The sequence below is a fragment of the Netta rufina genome (genome assembly GCF_964035555.1).
Source record: "Netta rufina genome assembly, chromosome: 3".
Classification (NCBI taxonomy): Eukaryota; Metazoa; Chordata; class Aves; order Anseriformes; family Anatidae; genus Netta; species Netta rufina.
This window is the reverse complement of record NC_140125.1, coordinates 19,106,228-19,132,625: the sequence shown is the minus strand read 5'-3', so window position 1 is coordinate 19,132,625 and position 26,398 is coordinate 19,106,228. Positions and strand designations below refer to the sequence as shown.

The 26,398-nt window shown below is 46.9% G+C and overlaps 1 protein-coding gene across 1 annotated transcript in view; it reads left to right on the top strand.

The window, feature by feature from the left end:
• Positions 1 to 26,398, top strand: part of GALNT14 (polypeptide N-acetylgalactosaminyltransferase 14) — a gene marked incomplete at both ends in the record, with an annotated part of 65,251 nt that overhangs the window by 29,192 nt on the left and 9,661 nt on the right. Inside the window, 8 exons of the mRNA XM_084285278.1 lie at positions 7,580 to 7,678; positions 13,247 to 13,314; positions 15,041 to 15,106; positions 16,835 to 16,956; positions 19,979 to 20,066; positions 20,747 to 20,831; positions 21,608 to 21,711; positions 24,677 to 24,803. Of these exons, the coding sequence (XP_084141404.1) occupies positions 7,580 to 7,678; positions 13,247 to 13,314; positions 15,041 to 15,106; positions 16,835 to 16,956; positions 19,979 to 20,066; positions 20,747 to 20,831; positions 21,608 to 21,711; positions 24,677 to 24,803 (759 nt within the window). The remainder of the gene's footprint in view (positions 1 to 7,579; positions 7,679 to 13,246; positions 13,315 to 15,040; positions 15,107 to 16,834; positions 16,957 to 19,978; positions 20,067 to 20,746; positions 20,832 to 21,607; positions 21,712 to 24,676; positions 24,804 to 26,398) is intronic.

Here is a 26,398-nt window from a genome sequence, read left to right as displayed (position 1 = left end):
ACCTGTCTGTGCAGCAAGGAGAAAGCCCTCTTGAGCTCTGTTCTTGGCTAAAAGGTGTCTTCAGGTCATGGGGGCTCAGCAGAGCCCATCAAACCTCGGTGTCCTGCAGACCCTCAGCTCACAGAGCCTGAATCCTGGCAGAGGGGTGATTCTGAACTGATGCAGCAAACACCAGGGGTATGGCAGGAGGTTTCTTACCTCCTGCACCTTATGTTCATCCAGGTTGTCCCTTGCACCAGCCCTGCAGTGTTTCACTGGGTAGGGAGAATATCTGCGTGGGACAGGCAGATATTCCTGAGAAGAGTCCAGGAGGGCACTTTAATTTATTTGAAGTAATACTTCGCTTGACGAAAATTGCTGATTAAAAAAAGGTGAAAACAGCTGCTGTCCCTTCCCCAAATGACAGATTTTCTTCCCCCAAGTTATTTTGATTTTATTTCTCCATGAGACAGCTTTGATTTCACTTTGGAAGTTCTGCACCCTCCCCCACCACTGTTGCACTTTGCCAAGAAAAATGCATGCACAGAGCAGTTCTATTTTGATCTAAAATAATCCTTGCCTTGTCTTTTTCCTGTTCTTTCATTTACGCAAGAAAGGGGTAAAAAAAAAAAAAAAGTCTGCATCCCAACTCAGTTGTTAGCAGTCTTGTGGGGAGATATTGGATGTTGTGCAGTGATGAGCCCCTGATGAGGACTGCAGTGCAAGCAGAGTTTTCCCCCTATTAATGTTCTGCTGCAAGTTATCATTAAAAAGCAATTGCTGTTTAGAAGTGTTGTCAGCCCAAATTTGGAGTGGTGGCCATCTATCCACCAGTGCCACGTGTCTCTTCAGCCTCTTCTCTTTCACTTTGGCTCTCAGGAAACAGAAGAGCCAGGAGTGCCAAGGCTAATTATTTCTCCAAGCATGAGATATGAGAAAATATTAACCTTTTTCACCAACAGAGCCCAGTTAATTAGCTCCACTTCTGTGACATGTTAACCCAGAGATAAAAGTTCATCCCCAGGAATCTGCCTGCAGTGCAGTGATCTTTGTGGGTCATGATGCGAGGAGGAAGGTGGGTGGCAGGAAGATGAAGACAGCTGAGGATTTAATAAAAGACCGTGACCTGCCAGTCACCGTGCCCTGAATTTCTGCATTTCAAGGTGAGCAGCATCTGGGCACAGGTGCTGCTGCTTTTTGTTCAAGATGCTGAGACTTGACAGGGAGGCAGCATGGGGGCTGGTGGAATCGTTCAGCTCACCTTGCCTGGGTCACACCTGTGTTGGCAGTGCCAAAGTGGTGGGGGCTGAATTTGGGGACTATACTGATGGACAGAGCTTGGCAGGGTTGATTGAATAACCATATTTTGGTTCTTTTTTTCTTTAATAAAAAATAAAAACAGGAGTTAGCAATTCCAGGATAAACCAAAAGCAAAGCTCTTAGTGAATCTACAAGTAAAAATACAGGAAAGTATAAGGCCTAAGTGATCAGTTTTTCTCATCCTGCAAAGGAAAAGCTTTCATTTAGATCTTGAATGTTTTTTTGACACCCTTAGTCATCTAAAAATGACAGACTGTATTTAAAAATGATTTCAAATATCAAAGTATGTGCTGAACTTCTAGGGAACAAATGACGTAGTGGAGCAGAAGCGCTGCTGTGAGATCATCGGCATCTGTAGGAGCCTTTGGCAGGAAAGCATCGCACAGCTGGAGTGGCTGCTGCGCCAGAGAAGGGGAGGATTGGGGGCTTTTTTAGGGCAGGAGGTAGTGGGGGAGGTGGTTCTCTCAGTTCATGGGGAGCAATGGTGGCCTCTGGTGAGTCCCAGCTGATGGGTTTCAAAACACCCACATTTTCTCAAGGTGTCCCAGGTGTGCTGATGGCTAACCATCTGTGGAGGTGCCCAGTCTCCTCTTTGACCTCCAGGTACCTTCTTCCTTGTGATGCACAGAGAGGATCATCATATATTCTTAAAGGGGAGAGAAAGCAGGCTGTAAACCACACCAGGGCTCACTTGTGATTTCAGAAGATCAGTATTGCTTCATCACCAAGTGCTTTGGTGCTCTCAGGTGCCATTGATCACTCTCTGCTAGAGCATCCTTTGGCCTTTGGCCACCAAAAAGTATTGACTGGTTGTCTTACAGCTATTATGTGCCATTGATTACTTTGATAACTTCCTGTAAGTAATTTACAGAACCACGGAACAGCTGAGGTTGGTAGGGACTTCTGAAGGTCACACAGTCCAACCTGTCTGCCGAGCAGGATCACCCAGAGCACATTGTGCAGGATGATATCCCGGTGGGTCTTGGATATCTCCAGAGAAGGAGACTCCACAGCCTCTCTGGGCAACCTGTGCCAGTGCTCTGTCACCTTCACAGCATGGAAGTGCCCACTCATATTGAGCTGGAACCTCCTGTGCTTCAGTTTGTGCCCCTTGCCTCCCGTCCTGTCACTGGGCACAACTGAAAAGAGACCAGCTCCATCCTCTTGACACCCTCCCCTCAGATATTTGTACACATTGATGAGGTCTCCCCTCAGTCTTCTCTTTTCCAGGCTAAACAGGCCCCATATTCTCAGTCTGTCCTCATATGACAGGTGCTTCAGTCCCAAAATCATCTTCGTAGCCCTCCTCTGGACTTGTTCCAGTAGCCCCATGTCCCTCTTGTACTGGAGAGCCCAGAACCGGACACAATACTCCAGGTGTGGCCTCTCCAGAGCTGAGTAGAGAGGAGGGCACAGCCTGCTGGGGTATCAGCCACTGCTCCCAGCCTTGTGTTCGCAGCAAACTTGCTGAGGGTGCACTCTGCTCCATCGTCCAGGTCACTGATGACTAAATTGAATGAGACTGGACTCAGTACTGACCCCAGGGGGACACCGCTAGCTGCAGGCCTCCAACTAGACTGCACCACTAAGTGCAAATTTCTGAGCTCTGCCACCCAGCCAGTTCTCAATGCACCTCACTGCCCACTCATCTAGGCCATGCTCCCTGAGCTTGCCTGTGAGGATGTTATGGGAGATGGTGTCAAAAGCCTTGCTGAAGTCAAGGCAGACAACATCCACTGCTTGCCCCTCATCTAACCAGCCAGTCACCCCATCACAGGAAGCTCTGCAGAAACCTGCACACTGAAGTGTTTCTGAGCTATCACAGCATTGAGGTGGGTTTGGACTTCTCCAGATCTGACTAAGGAGGTGTGTTGAGAATGGAGACCTTTTCTGGTTTGGTTTGCTATGTGGTGCCAGGAAGCTGTGGTTGGAAAGTGTTCTCCCTAAGGAATCTTTACATCAATGAAGATAGTCTTAAATGTAACTTGAGGTTATCCTGGCTTGTAAAGTTCTTTAGTAAATTTAGAAAATTTAGAAAAAAGATTGCTGTCTTTCCAGGAAGGTGCAAGGTAACAGATCTTGCTTTTGTTTTCAACAGGTGAAATCCTTTGATGTCCCAGTAGACTGACATCAGAAATTTGGTCACTGTTTAAGATTCTACTGAAAATGAAGTTTGGTTTATTTATTTATTTATTTATTTATTTATTTCTTCTGGTTTTATTTTTTCACATATATTAGTTCCTTTTTTCTTTTTGTCTCAATTCTGAGAAAGGAAGGGTGGTATCCTAGTTTCGGCTGGTATAGAATTAATTTTTTTCCTAGTTGATATAGTGCCCTGTTTTGGATTTAGGATGAGAATAATGTTGATAACACAGCTATATTTTAGCTGTTGCTGAGCAGTGCTTATGCTAAATCAAGGACTTTTCAGCTTCTCATGCTGCCTTGCCAGTGAGGAGGCTGGGGGTGTCCAAGAAGCTGGGAGGGGACAGGAGCAGGACAGCTGATCCAAACTGGCCAAAGGGATATTCCACCCCTTATGGTGTCATGCTGAACAATACAACTGGGGGGTGTTGGCTGGGAGGGGAAAGTGTGCCATTGCTTGGAGAGTGGCTGGCCATCTGTCAGCAGGTGGAGAGCAATAATTGTGTTGTGCAACACTTGCTTTGTTTACTCTTTTTGTTGTTACTGTTTTTTTTTTTTTTTTTTTTTTTTTTGTGTGTGTGTGTATTTTTCTTTCCTTTTTTTGATATTCTCCCCCATTCCACAGCACTGGGAGGGGGAGTGCACGAAGGGCTATGTGGGGTTTAGCTGCCTGCCAGGTTAAACCACGACAGGCAGGAGGGAGTCAAGAACCAAGACAGACCTGAAATCATTGTGGAGGGCCCTACAAGTCTGAATTATTCATGAGCTGCTTTGAAAATCAAGACCTATGGTCTGGTTTTCTGGTTTAACTTGGTTTCAAATGCAGCCATGCTATTCTCTCCTTCCATTGCAGTAGTTGCTAAGTAGCTTTTTTCCCCTCCCTTTTTCCCCAAATACAAAAATCCAGGTAATTTCTTATATATTATAAATGCATCGTCTTGTCAGTCTGGCGTTTCACAGGCAAGCAGTACATCATGTGCACAGAAAGCTACTTTTTTTTTCCTTCTTGCCTTTCCCCCTTTCTTCAAATTTAGCTTTTTGATGATTATTTTTTTTTTAGTTACCTATCTTGCAGGAAAAAGAGAGAAAGGAGAGAAAGGGAAGGAAAAAAAGGAAAGGGAAGAGAGGCAGCAAATGAGAGGAAATACTAATTGTGCACCACCTAAATATAGCAGTGTTTGAATATCCAGAAGCTATGGAGAAAAATCTCCTTATGGGTCAACCTGCCATTGATTTGACTCCAGTTCCCATGGGCAGTGCCTGCCCTGGTGGCAGTCTGAGTGCTGGTCATGCAGGCAGAACCCTTTTGACTGCCTGAACCCTTCTGGAGGCATGCACCAGGCTGCCAAGCCCTCTTTTTCCCGTGCGGATACAAGTTGGGAACTTTGATGTTAATATTAACTCTCCCTTGAGGTTGCTTTGAGATCTGTGTAATTAATTTAGTTTACTTTTTCTGTGACCTAAAAGGAACTTGTATGTGTTTACCTTTTTTCCACCAATTTCTTCTCTGCTCCTGGCACAGCGTCTGAGTCCGTACTGCTCAGCTCATGGGTGTTGCGCTGCTGTGACTCTTGCACACATCGTCTCTCAGGTGGCATGGCAAGCTTGGAGAGGTGACCAGTGTCCAGGAAAGTCACCTGGAACCTAAAGTGCTTGTAGGTTTGTCCTTCAGCAGTGGTGTGAACACATCCCATTTCAGATGGGGGCATAACAGCATGGTCTCTGACCAGGAGCACAAGGATTAAAACAACATAAGAAAAATATCTTCAAAATGGGGTCTTTGAATGTCTGTGACGTGCTGAGGAGCCCTCAGCTCTAGCACTGCCAAAGATTGGGAATTTGAATGGGAAATTTGAATGGGAAATAACCTTCAAACAGAAAAGTGAAACTTACCATTAAGTGAAAGCTTGACTTCTTGGCTTTTAGGAGGAAATACTGACTGTCTCTCCAGCTGGGTGCTGTCGCTGGGGTGGTTGGAGTGGGAGCCTTCAGCCCCCAGCCTCATGGGTGCCAGCTGCTCTGAGCCGGTGCTAATAATATATATTTTATTTTTCTGTGTATTTTTAGAAACAACCTGAAAAAAATATATCCTTCAAGCTTTCTTTCATTGGTTTCCTGAAAATGTTGTGGGTGTTCTGCTTTTTTTTTTTTTTTTGGTTATTGTTGGCAATTGGGTGACCTATGAAATACCATAAGCAGCACAAAACATTTATCTAGTGACAGCCTGAGGTGGCACAGGCAGCTCGTAGCAGGTTTATCTTCATTATTACAGCAATTTTAGGGGTGCATACTGCAATTTTCACTTGCAGTGAGGTATTAAATTGAAATTACCCCAGATGTAATTGTCACACAAAATAATTCTGGACATGCTGGATTTAATGCTTTTCCAAGCTGTGGTTTTTATTACCTAAGCGAGAGCCAAAAACCACTCGAAGTCAACAACTTAAACTGAAATTTGCCTTCTCAGGAGCCAGGAAGTGTAGCTTCTGTTAAATTGTGGGTGGGGGGGAAGGGGGCCAACTGGAGGAAATACCAAGTCTAGGTGTTGATGGGGGTTTAGTTGGGTCCAAGTAGCAGCGCTTGCTGCACTACTGCACTCAGTAGTGGCAGCTCAGCCATCCATCCCGTCGTTGGGAAGTTACAAGCCTTATTAAACAGAAGTTAGGAGTGGGTTGTAGAGCTTTGGATGGGTTTGTATAGCAAGTTTCAGTGTTGCCTGCACGCATGTTGTCTAATTAGGATAATGTAATGTGTACAAATCTGGAGTTTTAAAGACAAGTTATTGTCACCTACAAGGAGCCTTCATTGCATGCAATATCTGCAGCACTCCCCCGGGTGGCTGATACATCATGCATACACCGTGGCATTATTAGCTTCTTAACTCTCATAGTAACATATCAATGACTTAGTATTTTCCACCTTCCTTCATTCTTTCCCTGAAATACCTTCTGTTACTAGCTACACAGACTCCCACCACCCAGTGCTGTGTTGGAAGTGGGTGGAAAAACCCAGCCTGGAACAGCTGGCAGATAATTGCCTACAAGTAGTGCGGGGAGAGCAATTGTCCTAGTCTTGTCACCGCAGCTCTGCAAAGCACGGGAGAGTTGAGCCTGTGTGCAGCAAGCCACACGCTGCGTGTGGTGGCAGCAGTTTGGGTCTCATGAGGTTGGGTTGGCAAAATTCAGCTGAAGTGTGCTACTGACAACAGCTGATTTAGGGTGAGCTTGCAGATATTTTGTCTCACCAAAGATGTCTTTTTTATTATTATTTTTGGAATTATATAACCTGTTGAACAAGCACAACTGCAGTGATGGAGACCTAATTTGGCTGGGTGTGGGGCACACTCCTGCCAGTGGTACGTCATCTTAAGGCTGACAGTGACCTAGGAAGACAAGCCAAAACCTCCAGGTTGGAAAGCTTCAGTTGTCAAGTTTTGACAGCTCTTGGACCAGTCTGCATGTGTGTCTAGGAATGCTGAAAATTAAAGCTGCAAACTTGCATTCAGGAAAGAAAAAAGAAAAGATTTTGGAGATCTCTGTTGTTTTTTTTTTTTTTTTCTAAGTTGTTATCTCTGTGCTGTTTGTAGTTTCACAATTCTGTACTTGGCATAAATCAAATATGACAATAAACTATTATGAGCATTTATTTCTGTCCTGATGGAGTGCGTATCTACAAAATGTCTGGTTCAATTTGAGAACAAAAACTTATCATGATAACCCAATACTTTTGATACAACACCAGTCCCTGTGAAGCTCACGAAACCACTGAGATAGGGTCTGGTTGCAGCTGATCTTCTGCAAGAAGGCCTCATCTTTTGCACAAAGGATGTGTTCCCACTGCCTGTGAGTGTTGGAGCCTGATGGCCCCCCAAGAGCATGTCAGATGGGAAGCAATGGTTAGAGAAGGGTTGCAAGCTGAGTGGCTCCTTTCTCATTCCTTCCTAATAATGACTTTTTTTTCTGCTTTAAACCTCAGTGACTTGCTTTACGCAAGTCTGGACTCCTTCAAAGAGATTCATGCAGATGCAGAATTATTATTTTTTAAATGGTATTAATGGCTTGTGTTAATGCTTGTGTTAACCTCTGCTCCCACCTTGAATTTCAGCACCTGAATGCCCTTCTCCTCTTTCTCTCCCCAGGTGTTTGACTCTGCGCTATCATCAGGATCTGCCGCCAACCAGCATCATCATCACTTTCCACAATGAGGCCAGGTCTACCCTGCTGAGGACCATTCGGAGGTGAGAGCTCCCTGTCTGTTGGAGCATATTGGTAAATGCTTTTAGAAAGGGTGAGCAGACTTGAGGTTTTTGTGAATAAAGGCAGAACGTGTTTGCACTCACTGCAGTAAAGTGACTGGACCAACCAGCTATGATCTGAAACAATTACCAGGAGAAATTAGAGTGCAATCTGGTCTCTGAGAAGCAGGTTTTACGGTGAGATGCTCAGGAAGCAAGTAGCTGTGTTCTCCTTGCAGGGTCTAGCAGTGGGCACTCTTGGGGTAAAGGCAAGAGATTACACACAGCCTGGGGTAACAGCTTTTAAATTCAGCCGAGTCCCAGTGCTCAGCTCTGTGTTGTCCCCAGTGTCTAGAGAGGTCTGTCATTTTGCAGATGTCTGCTCTGGTATTGCTGCTTGAGCTTCTCCAGTGACATATCAAATGCCGGAAAGGCTTGCTAATTGAGAAGCCGTAATGGAGCGCATGCAGATGAGATTTTCAGTGATAGTTTCTTTGCTCTTCTGGCTTTGGAGTGCTTTGGGCATGTGGCCATTCTTTCATTTGTCAGTGTGTTCTTTTCTGGTTTTGCTGTAGTGGATAGAATAAAGACTTCACTTTCACCACACATTTTTAAAATCAGCATTTAATCCTGCTGTATGCTTTGATGAGAGTTCTCTTGTGGGAAGATTTAATGAAGTTTACCATACCTTTGGGAGGTTTCAAAGAGACCTGTTTGAGACCTGTCTCCAGGTCTTGGCTGCTGGCTTCCTGTATTGAAAGCTGATGTGTGCTCTGCTGTCTGCCAGTAATAAATGTTTTGCAGGTGTGTTTCGTGCACATGTAGTGAGGGCTTTGCTAGCAGCAAGTCAGGCCATAGAATCCAAGCTTCCATAGATGCCCAGGGGCAGCTCTTGTTTGCCCTTGGGGAGGAAAGTTAGCTGGGTGCAACACAAAAGCAGTCCAGCCTGCAGGACAGTTGTCAGTTAAACAATGACATTCCCAGGGAGCCCCTGCCATCATCTGCACTGGTCAGACTGGGTTGCTGGCAAGGGGGAGGCTTCAGCTGTGCCCTGTTTGCCATCACATCCTCAATCAATGCTCCTCTAGAAACAGCATCCTTCCTCAGGTGAGCACACCCAGTGCCACAAGCGAGTTAGACAGTCCTGAAATTGAATTCCTGCTTTGCTTTATGGTTCCCTGCCCAATCCCATCTCATTCACTTCACGCTTAATTATCTATCACTGCTTTCTCTGTCCTAGGGTATGCGGATTTTGGGTGGGAATAACACTGACACTTTGTGCTGTGTACCAGCTCCTTCACACTGGACCTTCTCTTTTACCTTTATGGTGCCCTGCATGGGGTTGTCATCTTCCAAAAATCACTGTAACAAGGGTGGTGAGGCAAAGCTAAGAACAGTCCTCTAGAGCATTTATAATGTGTGAAGCACAGACAGACTTTAGTCATGTCTCTCCCTATATCTTGGCACCTGACTGTTCTGACAGATATGGTCAGGAGTGATGCTGCCACATGGAAGATGTTAGACCTTATTCCTGGATCCCCCTGCCTCTCCCATGGCTGCCATCCTACACTCCCCTGATCCAGCCTCTAGGATATGATCCTACTTCTTCTGGTCCCCATGGTTTGGATGGGATCTCCCAGGAGCAGGGTTTGATGTTTTCCTCCTGGTTGCAGCACTCAGAGGTCTGCTTTGACCCCACCAACCCTAGGGCCATCAGCCTTTGGTGGCAAGTCTTGCTGGTGATGTGGCTCCTGCTCTGCTCCTCTCTGGCCATGGTTGTACTTGCAGTGCCATCTCCCTGTCTGTGTTTGAACCCAGCCTGGAGTTAATCCGCCTCTTCAGCCTCTGTGCTTTAAGTTGCTGTGCCTTCTGACTGATCTGCCAGAAGCAAATGCTTCGTTTAATGAGGTCTTCCAGATAACTCCATCCCACGGTGGCTGTAATAACACGGATCATTGTCCATTGGCCAGTAAAAACAGTGTCCTCCTGACGCTATTTTGTGCCTTTTGGAGCAGCTTGTGACCAAGTATCTCAAAACACTCTGAGCACAGCAGCAATTAAAGAGGCCCTCACCTACCCCTGTCTCATCAGTACGTCTCCATGGGCAGAGCGTGGTGCATTCGTAGTATAACCCGGGTAGGAGGTGGATGGGCTGAGAAACAGAGAGGTGGTTTGTCTGTGGCCAGTAGAAGTTTTTTGGGTTACAAATCTGATTTCCTCAGCAAGTTACATTTTCCAACCTTGCTGCAGAATGAATACTGTCTATTAACCTCAGTTGCAGGAGCAAGAAATGGTGCAAAGGGAGATTGCTGGGCTTGTCTAAACCAAAGGGAGACGGGGCACCAGTCCTGCTAAGGGAGCACTTCTCACAGGACCATGTGTAAAGAGAAACCGAGCAGGAGGGATGTTGCTGTTCCAGGCTTGAGAGCCTGAAAGCTCACCATGTGCTCGGATGGAGCTGCAGGCTCTGCAGTTGTCCTTGGCTCTTGGTAAGCGTGCGAGTGCTCTGCCCCATGAGGCAGGGACAATGGTATGTGGCCTCTGAGGCAACCCTCACACCAGTCACACTGCAAACACTTGCAGCATTTTGTTGATGAGTAGTGTGTGTCATTCAAACTACTGAGAAAAAGTAGCGGGCTATGTGGAATATTGAATGAAATTTCTTTTTCTCCTTCTCTCTCTTTCCCCCTTGTACCTTTCCACAGTCCTGTTGTTCCCCTCTGAGGGAAATGCTGAGCCTCCAGCACACTGACCTCCCACTGAGTGGCAGTGGAAGAACTGAACCCCATCAGCTGCAAACATTGCCGAGAAATGTGGTGGCACCCCTCCACAGGTTACAGTCCCATTTCCTCTGCTGAGCAAATCTATTTCTTCATCTATTTATTGCTCCGATTTGCAACTGGAGGCCACAGAGCAGGAATAGGGAGGCTTAATTATTTCCCTTATACTGGTAAACCAGTGCACATACTTTGGCAAAAGTCCTTATGCGAGGACTGTGAGCACTGCATCAAATATTCGGATCCTTAATTAGCAGGTAGAATACCACACCTCTCATTTTCCCAGCACTTGAAAGAAAAAGGAATGATGTCCTGCGCCACCAGCACCTTGCTCCTTATCCACGTGCAGCCGCCTTGCCTCTATCCTGGCCCTCCTGAGACAAGGAGATAACAAAGCCACGCACCTCCTGGCAACATGTTGGCATTGTGTAGGGCCTGTGTCATAGCTGAAACGAGTCTGATTAAAGGAGCAAAAACAAGCCAGGTGTTGCTCAGAAACTCTATAATTAGCACTTTGGGCTGACTTTTTTTTTTTTTTTTTTTTTTTTTTGCTTAAGCCTTGGACTTTTTTATTTTGCTAATCATCTCTCATGGTTACTAAGTATACAGCCCCATAAGCACTTTTACCTTTTGATGTTAACGTAAGAGAACTCTTGAATTTCAAAAAGCACGGTGGGTATTTGAACGAATGAAATGCAAAAGCCACAGTGTAATCAAAGCTCATTATGATTATTCTTGGTGTGATGTCTCACTTTCTACATAATTAGGCATTCTGGGTTGTTGAAGCAGTTGATTTTGGTGAGCATTTTTAATTCTTGCTCTCATTCTGATCCTGATAATTGGGACCCTTGGCCCCTGCAATCCTCTATTATACTCCCAAAGGATTCATCTCTCTCTTTCTCTCCTTCTCTCTCTTTCTGTCCCCCTCTCCTTTTTTCTTTCTTAACCTCCCCCTTCACACTCTCTTGAGCTCTCTCCCCTTTGTGCTCTTGCTTCTTTGCACTCCTAATTTTTCCCCTAACAAATCTCAGTACGTTGCAATGGAGAGAATTAATGGGTTCCTGAGGATCAATGCCCACAAGTCACTTCTGCAATGCAACTAGTATTCCAGGTGATGACTGAAAAATGCTGACCTTCTGTCAGAGAGTGTCAGAAATGCTGTAAACATGCTGAAAACATTTTCTGCATTTTAGGGGTCATAGAATCACAGAATGGCTTAGGTTGGAAGGGATCTTGAAGATTCAGTTCCAACCCCTCTGCCATGGGCAGGGACACCTTCCACTAGAGCAGGCTGCCCAGGGCCTCGTCCAACCTGGCCTTGAACAACTCCAGGGATGGGGCATCTACAACCTGTCTGGGCAACCTTTCCAGTTCATCATCACCCTTTGAGGGAATAATTTCCTCCTAAAATCTGCTGTCAAGGACCTGGATGCACTTGATGGGTAATTTAGAAGGATGGGGAAATCTGATGTGTATCTCAAGGGGATTTGATTTGGGGTGAGAATAGCCCGTGAACTGAATTTTATGGTGGCAATTCCTGTATCGGTATACCTATACAGTGCTGTATGCCATCACTGCTATATCAGTGGTCTTACAGTAAAAGTCATCCAAACTAATGAAGAAGGAAACTTTATGAAACCAAGCAAAATGCAGCAGTGATAGGACTGGACAAATAAAGCAGTGACGAAACCAGAGCTGGCTTCAGCATGCAACAATCCAATACCACACACTATCTCTCCTGCCCTGAAGGACTGTTACGACAGAGCATGATGAAAATGTGTTGGAATAGGAGGTGGATATCATCTTGGTTTCATCTGAGATAGGGTTAATTTTCTTGATAGTGGCTGATATGGTGCTGTGTTTTGGATTTAGGAGAAAAATAATGTTGGTAACTCACTGATGTTTTAGTTCTTGCTGAGCTAAGCCAAGGACTTATCAGCTTCTCACAATGCCCTGCCAGTGAGGAGGCTGGGGGTGCATGAGAAGCTGGGAGGGGACAGCACCAGGACAGCTGAGCCAAGCCCTGAGGGTTCTGCTTCAAGAAGTCAGCCTTGACCCTCTGGTGGGGCAGGATTATCCATATCTACATGTGGTTCTGCTGACCTCTGTGCTGTGTGAAAGAGGGAAAGAACAGGTCCAGCTGCTTCAATAATACAGAGGACCACATTGGTGTTGTAGTTAAGAGGAGACTGTAGCTTTCAGCCACATTTCCCGGTGGCTGTACCCCTGGGGGGAGCTGTGGACCACGTCATCCAGCCTCTTTATTTTATCAAATAGGCAGGCTACAACCTGCTCTTATCCTCTCTGCAGCCCTGGAAGCACAATCAGCTCACTGATAAAAACAGTCGTCCTGCCACAGCTGTGAGCTTTGTAATGATGGGTTTTAGCTGAGTAATTTTCTCTGTGTTGGCCCCGCTGGCAGCGGACACCATGTCATTAGCCCCAGGAGAGGTGGAAGGGTGATGGAAAGGAAACTTTGTGCACCGTACAGATTGCTGAAGCCTCTTCCTCCAGGCTTTATGGGCTGCTCTGCTTTTGCTCACAAACGTGGTAAGGGTGAATCTCGCCTCTTTCCCGAGAATATCAGGTGCTCAGCTCTTGGGTCAGGCTGCAGAGAGCTGATACCTGGCCACTGCTGGATATGGGGTGGGGGGACTGGTTTCTTGGTCTTCTCTCGTGGAAATACAAGTCTGGTTGTGCTTTTGCAGCGATTGGTTCGCAGGCTTTTCTAACCCTGTTTGCTGGGTTGTTGAGTTGGTCAAGCACTGTCACAGATTTTCTCTTTGTTCTTTAGTGTGCTGAACCGCACCCCAGTGCACCTCGTCCATGAAATCATACTGGTGGATGACTTCAGTGATGATCGTAAGTGATCCTTTCTGTGTTAACCAGAAGCACTCATTGGTTTCCACAAATGTAAACAGGAGTGGAATAGGAATTCCTGCATCAGTTGCCAATTTCTGAAATGCATCATCTACAGCACTGTATGTGACACAGCCCACATTCTCCTGCCACTTTCTCCTGGTTGATAGGATGACTCAAGTGAAATCAATAGGTCCAATCTTCAGCAGAAGTCCATAGCTGAAGCCCTGAGGGCTCTCAGGGAATGTCCCTGGTTGTCCCCAGCTAAAGATCTTACCTGGCACAATGAGCTAGTAGAAGACACGGGTGCAGAGAGTAAGTGCTCAAAAATTGTCTTAGGCATAAAAAGAATAAAAAACTACACCTAGACTGAGTGGTCCATGACACTCACGTTTCAAGGAGCTGCAAAATGTAGATATTTACTAGGAAATGTGAAAAACAAGCCAGATTTTTTTTTTTTTTTTAAGGAAAAAAGTATATATACACCTTGCTCTTGGATATTGTAAATAGGCACCGCCTTGGAGGATGTTAGGGACAGATTTCACAGCATGTCTCTCTGGCATTGCTGCCTGCATTGGGAATCACCAAAACCAGGAAAGGGAGTTGCAGTGATTGCAGTGAGCTTCAGAGCCACTCCAGTGCACTGGAGGCCAGGCGAGGCAAGTCTGGGAACTCTTGGCTGCTCAAAATCAGCAGTTCTCAGCTGTCTTACATCTGGCCCCTTCTTTTTTCTTCTGATAGTCTGAGCCTCCTGGAATATATTCTGCATACATTTACATAAAATACATACATTTGCATAATATGGTGTAAACATATGGTCAGCTTTTCCCTGCAACGCACTCCAAGCAATTGGTGCTTTTATCTCAGTCCCAGTGGTGTCTCTTCTCACATCTGTCAGCCCCTTAGAGTATCCTGAGTTGGAGGGGACCCACAAGGATCATCGAGCCCAACTTTTTGACCTTTTATTCAGTGGGATGCAGTTGTTCTGCACACAGATGGCACAAGCTCACAGGTTCCTGCTATTCCCAGCAACTTTCCATCATGTATATGTAGCAAACTTCTGCCACCTTTACTCCTCTGGTGCACACAGATAACCTCAGCTCCACATATAAGTTGTGGGGAAATACTGAATGATTGTATGTCTATAAGCAAAGATTGCTGAACCAGGATGAATATGTTCAGAGGAGCATGTGCAGGCAGGGACTGAAAGGGGGGATCGGGGCAGAGGAGCATGCGCTTAAGGCTGCAGAGGTGGCAGGATAGGCATATGGAGGAAAAGGGGCTGTGTTGGATGTACTTGCCAATGCATCCAGCACCAATGAATCCAGCTCAGCTTGTGCTCTGTCCTCCTCCTGCTTGCTGAGGGAAAGTCAGGCTGGGAGCGTTGATGCAGCTCACCTCAGGAGCCTCCTGCCCCACCACAGGCTTATGATGCTCTGCAGTTACCCCAAATTGTCATTTGCATTAATGTGCAAAAGAACAGAACTCTTCAGCACTGACTTTATAGTGCAATTCAACTATCCCTGGTGTAAATGCCCTGGGTTTACACCACTTTTGTGATAACTGCTGCTCTGTCTGTCCTGATAAGCTGAGGGCTAAGACCACCGTGCACCACCTAACTGGTCACCCCACAGCAGGGTCTCCTCCCCACTGCAAATTTTTCCCTGGACTATTTCTGTGTCTGCCTGAGTGCTGCCAGGTGACATGGATTTCCTCTGTGCTTCCAAAGCTGACGACTGCCGCTTGTTGGCAAAGCTGCCCAAGGTGAAATGCCTGCGGAACAGACAGCGTGAAGGTAAGAGCCAGGTGCCCTGGGCCCATATGGGTGGTGGGGAACACAGATTTTGGGAGGTGTGAGAGTGATGGAGTGGGTGGCAGGGAGGGGGCCAGTGGTTCCTGTGGGTGGAGTGCACCGATAAATAAAGCACTGGTAAAGTACAGATAAAGGGGGACGTGATAGAGGGCTGGGAACTTAAATGGATTCTACCCTCTCTCCCCCCAAAAGTTGGGTCTATTAATACAGCCAAGGCAGCTCAGCTGTAGTTTATAAGCCGTAAAATTAGAATGGGCAAAACAAAGCCTTAGGTTTTCTTTTTAAATATGTTTGCTCTAATGAAAGAAATGAGAATTGCTCTTGCTGCTACTCAGATTTTTTTTTAATGCAATTAATTATATTTTAAAGACTAAGATGGGCTTTATATATATATATATATATATATATATATATATATATATATATATATATATATATATACACACACACCCTTTTGGGCTACTGCTTGCAAACTTTTAAGACATTTTCCCATTCAGCCCTATAGTCTGAATGGGTATTTTCAAGTCCTGCTTTGCAGTATTAGGCAAACAAAACCAGAAAAAGTTTTCCCATACTGAAAAACAAAGTCATGCATCAGGGCGTGTGTTGGGCTGGGGAGACAGCATTTTAGGAAATTTTGATATGAAAGTCAGTGACCTCCTTCTGTATGATGGCTCTCCTTCTGCATGGCGTGCTCCTTGCCACCCTTATATCTCTTTGTATTTGCTGCTATCTTGCATTACCTCTGTTTCTTCTTCATTCTTCTTCCCTTGAGCATCCTGTGTATCCTCCTGTGTGTCCAGTGGACTGCCTCCTTACATTGCAGTTCACTTGAGAATTGGATGCAGGCCGGAGTGATGGAAAGCCAGTTGACTCTTGTATAAATCGATGGTTTCCCACAGAACATCTTTAGGAGCAGTGATCTTGCTGAAGTCCATGGGACAATAATCAATTTCCTATGACCTCAGTCTTTGTTCATTTTTCTCTCTCCAACTCCTGTAGCAGTCCTTCCCCAGCTTCTAAGAACCCTACATTTACCTCCAGGGCCCTGATGAGCCAAGCAGGCTCTTAGCACCTGGAGACCCGACCGCCTTTGCTTGGTAGAAAATATGTTCCTGTTGAGCTGCAGGTCAGCAGTTCCCAAGCTGGCAGGCCAAGAAAGGTGTAACTCTGGCCCCAAATGCTTCCAACCTCAACTCTCTGCTAAGAGCTGTTGGGATTCCATTTGGGGACTGGGGGCACTGGAAGCCATGGTCTTACTGGGGAACTAGCTTCACCCCATGCAGGCATATGTGGTGGTGGGCAGGTGAAACGTGTTTAGGTTCCCTTCTGTCTTCTGGGGGCATTGTGAATGCTGCTAGCATCTAACATGTTGCATCTGTGTTTGATGTATTACCTGCAAAGTAAGCATTTTGAGTCCTGTTTTTGCCCCAGAAGGTAACAGAGGAAATAACCACACAAATTAAGGGTTGTCAGAGGTGCCATAAATCATTAATCTAGGTAGAGCCATTTGTATGCTTTGGTGACCTTGGAAAACAGTTGGCATGGCTTGCAGTGCTGGGAAGGAGGTGATGAACCTGAACCATGTTTTATCTGAATGGGATTTAGGTCAGTCAAAGCCCATGGGGTGTGCAAGGAGCCCCTGAAAAGCTGCAGGGGGATATTACCGAGACACCTGGGTGGCAGCTGATGGGGTGTTTCCCGGAGCAGGTCTGATCCGGTCCCGAATCCAAGGGGCAGATGTGGCACAAGCAGGAGTCCTGACCTTCCTAGACAGTCACTGTGAGGTGAATAAGGACTGGCTGCTTCCACTTCTGCAGCGGATTAAAGAGGTGAGTGCTCCCTTAGGGGATGTGCTGCTGATGTTCATCCCCTCTTTTGTCCCAACAGCCTTCACCACCGTTGGGTGACCAACCACACGCAGGCATCTGCATAAGAAAGCGGTGATCTTTTGGGGTGCAAAGTGTCTTTTTCAGGTCTTCCACCCAGCAGGCAAGTGGGAGAGAGTGTGGTCCAGTGGGACAAAGTGTCTCCTGGGGCAGTAGGGCTGTAACTTGGCAAGCGTGAGTTGAGCATTGAAAGGGGAATAACCGGGCAGTGCTCCAGCAGACTTTTTAATTAGGCTTATATAAAATGCTCAGTGCCGATGATTTAAAGGAGTGATGCCTCCTTGAATAGGGGCCGAATTTAATTTCATGCAAATTAACCACTAATAAATTGATTTAATAGGATTTAAATTCTGCTGATTTCAGAGCAGACAATGACACTCACCTTTCACTGGTGTAAATGCTGGCCTGACATGTGCACGGAGGCTCTCAGCAGCGCCTTGTCACTTGAGTTAGCAGGAGTCCTGTGCTGGTGACCTGGGGGGATGGCAGAGGGTGCCCGGTGTGGATGCACGTTCCCTTTGCTCTACCTCATTCCCCCACTGCTGCTCCACCTTTTGCTCCTGACTGCTGGTATTTGTTACTCACTAATTTTAGAACTGGTGAATTATGTTGAAATAGGGGCAGCTGAGGAGCAAAGAGGTAAAGCAAGGAAAGAAGCCAAGGCATTGGGTTCTGGAGAAACCTAGGCAGCACCAGGTTAGGACCTCTTGGTGGGCAATGGGAGTTGGTGCTGCTGGCACCCAGAGCACCAGAGGGGTCCCAGCCTTGGCCTGAAGGTTGGCCCACGGTGCTGCCTTTAAATAGTAATGTAATGAAGGTGGTATTTCTGTGTTATCAGTTGCAGCTCCTGTGGAATTACGAGAATGTGAGCTGTGAAACCCCACTCGAAAGCAGGCAGAGCTGCTTGCTGACACAGCTCTGGGAACATGCCCCACATTCAATGCCTGTGGGGTGGCTGAATGTGGACGCCACGTGCAGAATCCCTACGGAAGTTTTGATGCGTTGTGGCAGCAGTGATGGCATTGTGGATCTGAGAGGCAGCTCAGGAAGTGTTTCTGAAAATGCACTTTGCTTCCTTTTAGTCCTGCTCGTTTGATGTTTAACTGCTTGCAAATGCAGCAGGACGGGGGCAGCAGGTGCTTAGTTTCCTCCTGCCCAGCCCCACTGTACCTATCCTTTCTGTCGGGGTTAACATTTTGATCAATGAGCTGTAAGAAATGTTACTGCTGCCACCTTCAGGCTGTGCGAGAGAGAGAGAAAGAGACCGAGAGAGAATGAAAAGGTAGGGTGATGGAGAGGTGTGTGCCCACTGTGCGGGTCCACGGAGCTGTGCCCAGGATGGTGCACGTCCAAAGGAGCCACAGCAGTGGTGCCTGTTTTGCAAAAATATGTTTGTGAGTGTGTGGGCACATGCTGTTTTTACTTAGGGAACAAATATATCAAAAGCCATTAATGTCACATTTTGACTGAATAACATTCTAAAACTCTAATTGAGTGTACGGTGGTTTTATGTCATGAATCAATGAGTTTGCCCCCCAAAATTGCATTTGCTAATGCTGGTGGGATGAAGCAGTGGATGATGACCTCCCACTTCCAGCCCCACACAATTTGGTGCTGTCCTGGAGTAGAGGGGGGCAGCTAAAGTGTTTTTTTTTGGCTGAGATGTGTGTTGGTCAGGAACCAGCAAGATGGACAGAGTGTCCTCACTGGGGTGGGGACCACCCTTTGGCACCAGGATCTGTGTTGGCACGTGGCTGGAGAGGGCATCACCAAATGCCTTGAAGATCTCATCGCTGTTGGCTACGAGTGGCTCCTCACTGGGGTGGAGTTTCTGGACGCAGTGCATGGGTACAGCAGACCTTGCTGTTTTAGTGGGTTGTTTGACTTGCGTAGAGCCGTGATGAGGTTCCTGACTCACCAGAAAATTACAGAAATACCAAAGTTTTGTAATGCTTATTTGGAAAACCTGAGCTCTCGTCCAACTCAGCAGCACAGCTTGTGGCATTCGGTTGCTGCTTCCTCTAGCTGCTCTCAAGTACTTTCTTGTTAGGAGGAATTTCTGAAACAAAACCATTTCAGAGCGGGAGAGGAAGACTGTGTGCTCTCAGATGCTTTTCTCCTCACGCCTGTGAAAAAAGATTTCATCTGGCGAGGGTGAAATCTTGAAGTTTGAGCTATAATTGGAGTTTGGGATTTTTGAAAAGGAAAAGGGAGATAAGAGACTAGCAAAAGCTGTCAGAGTCCCTTCCTCCTGTTTTTGTTCATAATTGTTTGTATAATCCCTTTGCCCATAACAAGATGTTAATCAAATCACCACCAACTATTTAAAACAACTTGGCTCTTTTTGTTTTAACCCTTTCACACCTTTGGCTAAACTATAACTGTGTCCCCCTAATATGTGTATTGAAAATGTGGTGGCACTACTTAACCAGCCGTGTTTTCACTCTGTCATTTCAAACGCCTGTTTGTTGTTTGAGTTTTGATATTCTATTAAATGCATTTAAGGGAGGTGAAAGGGGAATACCCTGATGAATGTGTAGAAGGCAGACAGAGGTTTGCATCCAGCTGAGGTTTTGCTGCCAAGTTGGGCGCTGAGCACACACCTAGTCCGAGGAGGGGGGAGTCTGTGGGTAAACCAAGAGTCAGGAGGGGAAGCAAGTTTGGTCCAGCAGTGCACAGTCCTTCACCCAGGTGTTCACCTGTCCTGCCCTCTTGATGCCATGCCACCTGTCCTCTTGGTGGCACGGCCCTGGCCTCCTCTGCCTTTTGGTGCTGCTCCCGCTAATTCCCAAGCTGAACTGATGTGACAGCAGAGGAGGAGACAGTGATGGGCACTTGTCCATGAGAAGCACAAACAACATGGAAGTTCCCTCTGCTTGATGGATCCAGGAGTTTGAGCCATCCCTTGGTCAGTTGCTGAATGGTGTGAGCTGGAGTCATGGGTCATTCTGTTTCTGCTTGCCAGGATCCAACCCGGGTGGTCAGCCCCGTCATTGACATCATCAACTTGGACACTTTTGCCTATGTGGCGGCTTCCTCGGACCTCAGAGGTGGTGAGTGAGCACCATGGGCCCCATCCTGTAGTGTGAGTGTGTACCAGCCCAAGGTGCTAGTGTTTCCGCACTGCACTGCTGGCTCTAGCTGCCTTGCAAAAAGGGCATTAGCACTCCTTAGTGCTCCCTGGGCTCTTTTAAGGCTGGCTTAGAGATAGACAAGTGTGGCGTGAGGACTGGTGTTTGCTACAATGGGAAAAGCAACCAATTAGGATATAGGGTTGTGTCAAAGCCACCCTTTGCAGCACTGAAAGCCTGGCTGCTGAGGAGACTGGGGATGTCCAGACATCAAATAGTGCACGCAACTCTAGAGTTTATTAGTGTGCCTGTGCTATTTGTAGCGTGCAGTATCCATGAGAGTATCTGTGTGCACAGGGGGAAGACAAGGAAACCTTACAAGGGCAAGGTTTCGTCTGCAGCTTTAATTCTGACTTTCCCTGTTTTTGGAGTGCTTGGCTTTGCAATGGTAATGCGATGTGCTGTTTCTCTTTCACATGCAGTATGAAATGCATTAGTCATTTGACTAGTCTCCCAAGAGTTTTATCTCCATTGGCCTGAGTCATTTAAAAGTGGAGAAGATATTTCATCCAACATAGATTCTGTAGCCTGAGGGATTACATTTCCTCCCAATCCATACCCATTTCTTATTTCCCCATGGTACTTCTCTACTTTGGTTTTAGGTTTTGATTGGAGCCTTCATTTCAAATGGGAGCAGCTTTCCCCAGAGCAGAAAGCCAAACGACTTGATCCTACCAAACCCATTAAGTAAGTCTGGAGGGGAAAAGAGGCACCTAAGGAACGTGGGGCAGGACAGGCAGCTTGTCTCAAGCTGAGCCCTGGTGCCTGTATCCCCAGCCACGAAGTGCTGGGATGGATGGCATGGAGGAGGCCCAGTGCTGGGGTGCTCAGGGTCCCAGGAAGCTTACAGGAGAGCAAAGCACTGCTTGTCCTGAGGATGCTGGCATTAACAAGAGCTTTCACTGGCTGTCCTCTGGGTCTGCCCTCCCCTCCCACAAGTGCCACCTCAGTGCAGCTTTTCTTACCTAATTCAAGGAATGAAAAATAGCCCTATTTTGAAATAAAGATCACACAGCTAGTGATCACTTTTAAAAAGCCCGTCTGTGTTGGCTCTGCCCTCTCCTCCTCCACAGAATGGTGCTCTTAATAGGCTGGCTCCAGGCAAAAAAAAGCCTGTGTGAGTACCATCATGCGAATAACCCCCAAGCATTAAGTGCATTTTCGATGCTGAAGCCTACAATCAGGGCTGTGAACTTTGGGCTTGTAGGAGTTATGCTGACAGGTGCATTAGCCAGTCATTAAGCGCCAGGCAATTTATGATTGACAGCAAAATACCGAGGCAGCAGAAAGAAAGGTTTAGATGCTTTTTGAGACATGTTGTCCTTGTTTGGTAAGAGAGAGATACATGGATAATGTCCCGATGATGGCAGAAGTGGTGAAGGGAGGAGTTTCTTCTGCACAAGCAGGTGCTGCAGCAGTATTTGAATGAGAGCGTGCCCCCTCTTACCTCCCCAACCCTGCAGGACGCCCATCATTGCCGGGGGGCTGTTTGTGATCAACAAAGCCTGGTTCAACCACCTGGGGAAGTACGATAACGCCATGGACATCTGGGGTGGAGAGAACTTCGGTGAGTCACCCTTCTTCCTTGTACCTTTGCGGTGTTGTGTTTTTTTCCTGAGTCGTGCCAGGTGGATACGATGCCAATTTGCACTTGGCTTCAAGCGCTCTGCAGTTTCCCTCAGTTACGTTCACAACTTGCAGTCTCAGGTGAGTAAGAGTTCTGCAGCCATGACAGGTGGGAATTGAGCAGTGGCTGGTGCTTAGGACCCCCTGCCTTCCACGCTACTTTGGTGTTCTGTAGGGGAATGCCCTGAGCAGCAGAGTTTTCATCTTTAGTGTTACCAACAGACGAGAGCACACCACACATACCGTCCTGCTCCTTCCTCATCTTATTTTTTCTTAAGGATAAAGCAAAGGCATGATGTCTCATGTCTAATGATAACGCTTCAAAGCCATGAATTGAGGCTTCAATGCCCTCCTGATTTTGCAGAGTACCTGCATCAGTAGCTCCATTGGCATGTTGCAGACTGATGGCAAGGTATCAGGGCTTCTTATCCTCTGTTACTGGTCAGCTGAGGGCTGTCAGGCTCTCCCCCACAACATCGGGTGTAGGAAAAAGATTGTCTACCTAAATTAAGTCACCTGTGCCTGTTATCACAGGGCAGATGGGCATTAGGAATGCTTCTGCACGCAAACTTGATGGGGCAGATGAAAGAGGTAGCAGTCTGTCCCTTGTCCCCTGAGTCAAGCAGAGCTGGATCAGGCCGGGCTATTCTCTCTGAAGCTGCAGTGATGCTGCACGTCAGAGCAATAGACTGCCTCTGAAAGGAGGAGGTGAAACTTGATGGCAGGGAGGCAGATCCAAATCTGGCTCTAATAGTTTGTACCTCTGGGGACTGTGGCTAGCAAGGAAGGCAAAATCTTGTTTCTTAACACATAGCAGTGCTGTCAGCCATCCAAAGGAACAGATGCTGCCACTTTGCAGTAACCCATCCACTGCCTGGCACTGTTGTTTGCTTCACACTCCTTTTTCCTCCAGCATGCTTTATTTATTTGTATCTCATTGCTCAGTTGGATTGCTCTCCCTCATGCTTTCCCTTTGTGGTGGGTGTCTAGCCACCAGTCTGACCCAAAGCATCTGCTCCACTGAGGAAACCAAGCAGGCTCTGCAGCCTTCCCGCCTCCTCTGCTGAGCCAAGGGCCCAAAGAAAGCATGTAAGAAGGCAACTAGAAATGAAGACATGGTGCCTCTGACCCCCTGTCCATCTCCGCTTGTTGCTCTCTAACAGCAGCCAGCACAGGCTGCTCCTGAGACATGAATAGGCCCAGAGCAGCCTGCCCTGCAGGCATCTCAATCCTATGGAGACCCTCCAGGCATCTCTGTCTCAAACCCTCCCAGATCTGACACCTTCTCAGAAGCGGTTCCTTGCCCTAGACTGCTCTGTGGAGGCTGGAGGCCAGGCTTGGCTGAGCGCACAGGGAGATGCTGCACCACTCTATTTCATAAAAGCTTCTTGAAAGGTCTCTGACAGAACAGAGAGAAATTGAACAGCAGCACTGGATCTAAAGCAAGAAGAGCTGCCTGCATGTAAGAAGAGCTATCAGCAAGAGGCCAGGTTGATCAGCATGCTCACACCGCTCCTGTCTCTCCTGGCGTGGCTTGCAAAAGGCCACCAACAAGGAGACATCCCTTGTAGTCAGCTGGCCCCATGCTGTGCCTTTGGTGCTTGGGTTCTCTTCCTCCTGATGTGTTTAGCTCTGTCTGGAGACCTTGTTTGTGTGCTCCTATGGACAGGTCCATGGGTCAGCCTTGCCTGCTGAAACCTGTGCTTTAATTGCCTCTGCTGGGGTTGGAGCAGGACCTGCAGGGAGCGTGATGTCTGACACAGGGAGCTCAGGCTCCTTAGCATCCCCTGCCTCCAAGCACCAGCTCACAACACATGGAAATCACCCCAGCTCACCTCTTCCTTAGGATCAGGTGCCGATCAGTTGTAGCGTGTCACAGCTTCTCTCCCTGCCCGAGCAGAAATACCAGCAGAGAGGAAAGTACAAAGCAATATCCATGCTGGTCATACCCAGCACTTAGAGAAGTGATGGGGCTGTGGCAGCTTTTGCCTGTAAGCACAGCAAGGGAAGAAGGAAAGGGGATTATGGAAAGAAATGCTTCTTCTCTCTGCCATACTTTCCCACCCCAGCCTTCTCTGGCCCCTGCTGCCGGTGCATGGGGCAAAAGCTGGTAAAGACAATGGGTGTCCTTCTGCCTGACTCTTGTGGTTAAATGTGATGGAGCAGTGAAAGGGAATTGGTGGTTTTGGAGTAGAGACATACAGATCTATGCTGCCAAGAGATCATAAAACAGGATGCGCAGAGCTGCAGAAGCCTTTCCTTTTTATTTAATTTCTTCTCCATGCTGGTTCTGTCTAAACATGACTGTCTGATGATACAGCTGCAGATTCATATCTTCGCAGCTGCTGGGACCAGACAGACCCCTTAGAGCAGCTGCTCTCCCTGCCTGTGCCACCTCAGAGCTGGTGATTTCATCCAGCTCCCTGCCAGGAGCCCTGGTGTCAATTGTGGATTGTGCTGCAGGCGTGTTGTCCTGCTCGAGGGGACAGAAAGGTTCATAAAGTTTCATAAAGATAATGACTGCTGCCATCATCAAAAAGCAGAGCTCATGGCCTCTCTTGGTGAACTTGGCAGCCCCTTGTAGGGAAACAGCTCTAAAGTGGCCAGTGCAGAAATGATTAAAAAGCTGCATGGGTGGTTCTGTGCTGTGAGCAGGACTGCGTGTAAAGGGACTTAGTGTCTCACTCACCAGTGTGATAGGGTCTGCCATGCTATAGACAGGTTTCAAGTGTGTGAACTTTAAACAGATCACAAGAAGTTTTGAAATGCACTTTGACAGGAGTTGTGCCCCTCTAGTAATTGATTTACCCTGGTTTAATGTGGCAGAGGATGAAATGAGAGGTAATACTGGGATCCAGCCTGCTGTAGGACAAAAACACAACATGCTGAAGCTGCCTCTCTTGTAGAAATCTCTTTCCGTGTGTGGATGTGTGGAGGTAGCCTGGAAATCGTCCCCTGCAGTCGTGTTGGACATGTCTTCCGGAAGAAACATCCCTATGTCTTTCCAGAGGGGAACGCCAATACATACATCAAGTGGGTGTTCTGGATTTGCTGAGTGTTCTTTGTTTTTGTGAAGCAAAACAAGCTGCTTGCAGGGAGGCGAGTAGGAAAGTCTGGTTGAAAAATTGTGACATATCCATGGGTATGAATTTCCTGAGCCAAAGCAACCCAGTACAACTGTCTCCCTTAGGATTTCTATAGTGTCAAGAATATGACAGAGGTAGAATACTTAATGTGGTTCCTTTCATCACCACAGAAATGAAGGGACAAGCCCTTTAGCTCCCTGAGCCCTAGCTACAGCAACAACAAATGTTTTAGATGCTAAGGATATAAGAAAACATTTATAATGCCCTGAAGTCAGGATGCCAACCGTGTCTATCAGTATGCAGTAGCCTTAGCTTGGGGCTGAGTGGGACTTAGCAGAACCAGAAAATATGGTTCCTGGTGCCTTTGGGCAGAGTGCCTGAGCAGGAGTGGTGATGGGCTGCACCTCACTGGAGGGCACTGGGAGCTGCCAGGATATTCCAGCTGAAAGGGAACTGACCTTACACCCAGGAACAGGGACAACATGGGTACTGCAGTGAGTGGCTGAAATGGGCCAAGATCCTGGAAAAAAGCAGGTGAGGTAGGGGAAAGGATGACGGGGGCAGTTGGTAAAGTCAGGAAGGATTTTCTCCTTTTTTTGAGTGCTAGGCTGAAGGTTATCTTTTAAGTAAATGACAGAGGAAGACACTGGGGGCACTTAATGCAGGGTTGTTTCCCAGATAAACTGCATTTGTATGTGTTCACACGCCAGGTGTTCCTTTTAGAGAGAATTTCCTGGTGTTTCAGTGAGCCAACAGAATTTGTGAGGGCCTAGGGGCTTGCAGCAGGGCTGCCACTGTCTTGGGCTCTCTGCAGCTTCCTCATGCTTTGCGTGTGACAGTGAAATGAGAGAGTGTAAATTAAACTTCTTGGTTATATCTAACACAACATGTCCAGCCACACAGTGTGCAGGACAGGAGGGGAACTCTTCAGATGGGTCACTGAAGACACTTCATAAAGATGGTGTAGAGGGGCCCAGGGTGTTGCTGGCATCAAGGAGGAGGGCACAAATCTGAGAGTCACCACAGGAGGCTCTTGCTTTTAATAGTGAAATAAGGTTCCTGCAAAAAAGACTGGGATGTGGAATTTATGTAGGCCTGAATCAACACCCAGGTGTAAGCCTTGGCATTTATTCCCATTATTCCCATAAACCCAAGAACAGGAAGGCAGTCTGAAATACCCTCAACTGTGGAGAAGGCTATATCCAGATGTAGACACTGTGACTTACACATCTCTTGAAAAAGAGCACTTAGAGCATGGGAAGCTCTACAAATTGGCAAGGGATTGAAAAGCAGTCTGGAGAAACTTATCCTAGGTATTAGGAGCTGGGTTTTGATTAACCTTACGGTATCTCTCAGGTTTAAATTTAATGTAGTATATAGACAGGGTGGAGAAGCAGTTTCTGTAAACCTGATGCTCCATAGTATCTCTGTAACAGAGATGTTATCAAAAATATATCCCCTTTTCTGCTAGATAATGATTTTTTTTTTTTTTTTTCCCAAATCGCCTCACACTTCCTTAGTGTGAGACACAGTTCAGGATCC